General features: G+C 35.9%; 1 protein-coding gene across 1 annotated transcript in view; it reads left to right on the top strand.

Annotated features, from left to right (window-relative positions):
• Nucleotides 1-321: 321 nt before the first annotated feature.
• The window catches only part of LOC149943636 (nose resistant to fluoxetine protein 6-like), a 28,569-nt gene continuing 22,418 nt past the window's right edge, over nt 322-6,472 (top strand). Inside the window, exons 1-2 of the mRNA XM_090175625.1 lie at nt 322-548; nt 3,455-3,754. Coding sequence (XP_090031751.1) covers nt 428-548; nt 3,455-3,754 — 421 coding nt within the window. The 5' untranslated portion in view covers nt 322-427. The remainder of the gene's footprint in view (nt 549-3,454; nt 3,755-6,472) is intronic.

Here is a 6,472-nt window from a genome sequence, read left to right as displayed (position 1 = left end):
ACGAAAGTTCGTAACTTGAAAGTTCCGATGGGTGGGCAAGTTTTTATGTATGTTAGTAGGGGGGAAAGAGCTTAGTTGATAGCGCAATTTAGCGGCGGGAAATGGTAAAGGCTTCGTGTTGCTTGGCTTCACCAGAATTCCAATTTATAACGAGGTCGTCTCGCCGGATTTTTAGTTATTTGATAAAATTTTACGCGCTGGGGGGGATAGAAGCCGCTTTTTGCCTTCTTCAGCGAGTTTAGATAAGAAATTTCTCCGGTTCGACTTTCGCTTATTTTACAAGTTGATCTAGTCAGGTTCGGTTTATTGCAAAGTAACGGTCGTCGAGGTTGAGTACCGGGGACATAGTACGCCACCATCGACGCGAGTGTCGCACCACAGACGACAACAATTCTTTTAGTAACTTAAAGTGGAGTAGCGCGTTGCGATGGTGCCCTTCAAAGTCACCTTTCTGACGGTGACAATTCTGTTTTTTGTAACTTTGGTGAGCTCCCAAACGCCTATTACTGCCAACGATACCACGATCTTTGATAACACTAATATAAATGGTAAGTAATGCTTTTACGATAATTTTTAGGTAACGATATTTGTATTGTATTTTATAGTATTACCTAGAGTTTTAAAATATTTTTATGTATACTTTTAAATTAGTAATATATGTAAATTTAACTCTTCTAACGAAAATTTGCGGTGTTTTGGAATAAAATTAGTAAATAAATAAATGATTTAATAGATTTGATTAAGTTTTCAAAAGTATTTATGTATACGTTTGTATAAGCAATTCCGTTACCAAATAAGTTCAGTCACGAAAGTTGGCGGTGGTTTGGAGGTAAAGTAATTAACTATTAAATTAATTTAATTAAATTTTCAAAAGTTTTTATGAATATGTTAAAATTAGTAATACCAGTATAAATTAGACTTTTCTCACGAAAATTGACGGTGTTTTGGATCGTAATAAATTATTTTAAAAATATTTAAATTATTTTAATTAAGTTGTAAAATGTTTTTATGTACATGTTAAAAATTAGTAACACTGGTAGAATTTAAATCTTAGCACGGAAATTAGCGGTGTTTTCGAGAGAGCTAAATTAATTAATAAATTATTGAAATTACTTTAATTAAGTCTTACAACTGTTAAAATTGGTAATACCGGTACCTAATACACTCTTCTCAATACTGAAATAAATTTGGTATCTTAGCACGATAATTGTCCGTGTTATGAAGGTAAATAAAGTTATATTTAAATAAATAAATAAATTAATTAATCAATAAATTAATTAGTTATAACCGTACTTTTTAGCTAAATGCTTTCTCCGTTTGAGCCACGTGCTTATCGATGACTAGGTGTATTAATAAAAGAACTTACGGCCAATAAAATGTAATACAGCGAGAAGAAAGTGGGTTGTTTTGATGATTTTTCTTTCTTTGGGAGCTCCAGCGGTTTGGTCGAACTGGATTAACCGATATTCGATTAGGAGCGATTTCACGAATCTAGTTTCGGTTCCCGGGTGAAATTGTCGATGACGTTGCTACTCTAGACTTGGAGAATTTTGCTTCCAGGCTTTGAACTCTACTTCCAGGAAGCAACGCTTTGCATTCCTAGTGTTCGTTCTGCTGGGAAGAAATTGAGTTTGATACGTTTTTATGAAACCGAATGTCATTCAATTTTAATTTATAATTTTGTGTTCGCTTTCGTTCGGGTAACGTTTGAATTAAAGGTTGCATGTTGATCAGCTTGAAATTGAGATATTTAGTGTTTTTGCGTAAATTTGTTTACGTATTTCGTAAGCTTATTGAAATTAGCCTAAGCTGTCAATATATAGTACAGCCAGAAGTATATAATATAGTCAGCCAGAAGTATATAATATAGTACAGCCAGAAATATATAATATAGTACAGCCAGAAGTATATAATATAGTCAGCCAGAAGTATATAATATAGTACAGCCAGAAGTATATAATATAGTACATCCAGAAGTATATAATATAGTACAGCCAGAAGTATATAATATAGTACAGCCAGAAGTATATAATATAGTACAGACAGAAGTATATAATATAGTACAGCCAGAAGTATATAATATAGTACAGCCAGAAGTATATAATATAGTACAGCCAGAAGTATATAATATAGTACAGCCAGAAGTATATAATATAGTACAGCCAGAAGTATCTAATATAGTACATCCATAAGTATATAATATAGTACATCCATAAGTATATAATATAACACATACCAGAAGTATATAATATAGTACAGCCAGAAGTATATAATATAGTACATCCATAACTACATAATATAGTACATCCATAAGTATATAATATAACACATACCAGAAGTATATAATATAGTACAGCCAGAAGTATATAATATAGTACAGTCAGAAATATATAATATAACACATACCAGATAAGTATCCAACTACACTATTAAAATGAGCGTCTACGTTTGTAAGCTCGAGGCAGTTTTCAATGAGAGTTTATGAATGCACCAACTAATTATTAAAATGTAGAAATTCAACTACGTAATGATATTTACTTATTTACAAAGCATATTTTCAGGATGTAATAATTTTAGTAGCACTATTTTTTCTTCTGAAACGTTTTTTTTGAAAAATCAGCGACAGCCTGCGATGGTACATGTTTTGAATATCGGTACCATTCTTAAAAAGTGTAATATCAAATTCAATTAATGTTTTTTGATTTTCCATAATTCTTGTAATTTAATGGAATAAGTAAAATAATAAAAATAAGTATTAAAAGCTATCACCGAAACTTATTTTCAGAGTAATCGCGTAATCAAGCTTGACCGATAGTGTCTGAATATGCACAAAGCGAAATACCAAGGACAATAATATACTACTCAGTTCGGTTGCTAGTCTAAGTTTGAGCTGGTCGAAAGTGTCGAAAAAAAATTCTGTCAGAAAATGAGCTTTAAAAGAATAGCAAGTGTCATCCTTATTGTCATTATTTTACTTATGTTAAAAATCATATTGTCACGAAAACAGTTATTTTACGATTAAACTGTAAATAAATTGTAAATAATTCTTAATAAATAACCTTTGGCGGAGTGGTTAGCACTTTCGCCTCGCAGCAAGACGAGCCGAGTTCGATCCCAACTTGTGGCACTGGGTGAAAATTCGGAACAACTCCTTCCGCGTTGAGTTTGCAAGTTCTCTCCCCACTGGTTTAAGGGGTTTTCCCCCGAGTTCTTCGGTTTCCCCTTCCATAAAAACTTGTCTAGGTTAACGGTAATAGTTAGTGTAGGGAGCTGTTGGCTCGAACTCGTGACATGCAGGGCTTGCCACCACCCTCCTACGCATTGTAACCCGGCTACCTGAATTAAGGGCTTCAAAAGTCGCATGATGACTTAGGCCTAAGGTGGTGCTGATTTTTATTAGCCTAATATAATAAGTAATTTAATTTTAATGATATGTACTAATTTAAATTTGTAGAATCGACGGAGATACGACAGAATGACACGACGAGGTCAGCTGGCCGTGTGCGCGGAATAACCACCCTACCGACCACCACGACGGAAGAAACTCCGCCAACGCCCAAACCAGAGTTGAACATGTTGAACTCTTTCGCCACGGTTCAAAAAAAGGGCAAAGACTTGATCGACAAAATCGTCCGCGAAGCGCTGCCTTTGATCATCCGTTCCGAAGCGGGTCGCAACATGTCCGCCGTCTGCAAAGCCAGCATGTTCAAGTTCATCATGGCCCTGCGCAACATGGAAAACTGGCCCTTGCAGAGTGAGTTATTTCTTCTTCACTTCTACTTCAAGGACAATTTTTTAGGCGTTAGAAATTATCTTTAACCGGTATCTATACACTTACCCTATTTTGACCGAACCCGAACTATTACGGAAGATTTAGAAAAAAAGGTTCTAGTGTTGCTTTTCATCTGCTAGTAGAGATAAGGGGTTTTTTCGTTTTGAAGGTCGAAGGGGCAGCTTTCACCTCCTGAGGGGCCCTAATCAGTATGCATGCTACTTTCACGTGCTTAATGCGAAATACTTTTTATACATAACCTTATGTACAGAGTACCTTAAAGTGAATATCACGTGTTTTAAAATTTTGGTTAGTGATTGTAGAGGCAGTAATTTAACTTCGAAACCTCATTTCACACAGAGTGGAGTTATGAGTTAAGATGGGAGTTTTTGTTTTTGCCAAGTGTACAGCAATCTCCTTCCACTAAGCTAGGAAGATAAACAAGTGTACAAAGTTTGCATTATGCAGTAGAAATATAGGCTACTAGCCTACTACAAACTCTTCACTTTAGAAGTCAACCAACAGGGTTCCTACAGGCAAAAAGATAAATTTCTTAAATCGAACATCGAACCTCCAAATTTAAACTACCTTTAAGAATTCTTACGCAAGCAGAGTTTGGACAGTTAAAGAATTTAATTTATTAACGTGTCTTACAACATGGTATTTCCTAATCATTACAATTTATAACTAGATATACGCCCGGTATGCTTAAGAAATGCGTAGAAACAACATGAAATGTTAGACGGGTAAATTCTGTTCCACATTTCTCAGATAACATTGTACTAACGCCGGTACTAATTAAAATAACGTAACCCGGATTATATACAATGACCATTTATAAGATAGAAGCCGTACAATAACCCTTCCCAGATATTCAAACAATAATCATTTTCTTCGAGCGCCTAAGGGTCTGAAAAATCACAGAAAGAAGCTTATATATCCTCACGTATCGAAGAATTCATCGTTCCGTGACCATATTTTGTTTATAGTTACGGCATCATTTTTCTTAAGTCAACGTTGACCGTTGCCAGACAATATGGTTCGGAACATTACTGCGTCCGATATTATAAGCAATAGGTCGTGTTTCGTTCGTTATGTGACGGCGAGTCTGGCTGAACAATAGATTTTTGGTTAACTTATAACTTAATTAGCAAAAAATGGGTCCATTGGGTGCCACTCTTTTAAATGTTTTGGGCTATGGGTAATTACTACCGCCTTTTGATCTTAGGACTTTCATTATTGCTTGAAGCGACGACTTCAGCGTAAGTGACTTACCTAGGACAATTCCTCCTGAAAAACACCGGGTTTGAAAAGTGTCATTGATTCTGATAATTGAAGAGATCGGTGACTGGGCTGAGTTAGTTCAGACCAGTTTTTAACTTAAATTTAATAACTACCTTAATTAATTCAACGCGAAAAAAACCGGTTAGCTTTGTGTTAAAAGCGTCATTCAATGGTATTGGCTGTTTTCTGGTACCAAGAAAACCATCACCATGGTTACGAAGATAGATATAGCTTCGAATTCACTTTCGCTAGGTCCAGCGTTACCATGGTGATGGAAGGTGAAATGTGAAACAAAATCCAATGTGAACTCACAATGTCAGTGTAAGAGATCTACGATTTGTTAAGAATGAAATTTGAGATTATCTTCGGTTCGTAATTAAATAATCTGATAATACAAACGGCAGTTCAAAGATTTATTATCTGATTTAATAAAGAGAGGTTGAGTAAATTCCGGTGGATTATTCAATGGAATCACCAGAAAGATCTGTGACGAGGGGTAAGACTCTCTGCGAACTCTACACTGCCGTACCTTTGACAGTGCTAAATGGAACTCGCGAACAATTGAAAATATGTACCTTTAACAGTGCTAAAAGCCCGAACTCGGTGTACAGATTATCGGAGACTGTCTTACCCCTCGATCTGTGAGCACCTCGAAGTTAGAGTCGTTGTAGCTAGTGGTGTTGCCGTTCAGCCGTAAGGTGCTCAACCTCACTTATGACAATTACGTTTTTCCGTAAAGGATACCAAAATGATGTAGGCAATTAAATAGCCCGGAGAGCATTCGGGCCGCAAAGAATCGGGTATTTTGAACTTGTCACCTCACTTAGTTTGCCATTAACTTATACAAAACTCACTTTTGTTTCAAGTATTTTATCTTGTCGGCTAGGTTACCACCGTTGTTCTGTTACCTCATAATTATTAGGTATAAAAACATTCACCTCATTCGAAAAATGGCAGCGATATCAAGGACCGAAGGAAGGGTAAAGTCTTTGTGTCCGAATACTGATAGACGTAACGTGAACGACGTCTTCGGCAATGGGCCTTCGAGCCTATAGCGTGCAAATAGAGTGGGTTTTACGTAATGGAAAAATATGGGTCGCCAATAGGGAAAAGGCTCGTCGGAAATCTCGCTTTCCAATAATTTTCCCCCGCAATGGCCGCCTCCGGCCATAATACGAGAGAAATAATATAGCCTTGAAATAATTTGTTGTCGAAAGAACTTTCGATTTTTATCAGACAAATTTGTCGGATGTGGAAATATGAAAGCGGGTATTAAGTTTTCTGTTTATTCCCTGAAGTACCGTTATAGCCAGTTCATATTTCATCTTCTTAATTTCATTTTTTGTAGCTGTTTGCCGGCGAGTATCTCCAAGTAACGAAACAAATACGAACGGGACTTTACATTAGAATAAATTT

Source organism: Leiobunum rupestre, chromosome 5, assembly GCF_980474605.1.
Source record: "Leiobunum rupestre chromosome 5, qqLeiRupe1.1.hap1, whole genome shotgun sequence".
NCBI classification, from domain to species: Eukaryota; Metazoa; Arthropoda; class Arachnida; order Opiliones; family Sclerosomatidae; genus Leiobunum; species Leiobunum rupestre.
The sequence above is the reverse complement of the archived record's forward strand: the minus strand, read 5'-3'. Positions and strand labels throughout refer to the sequence as shown.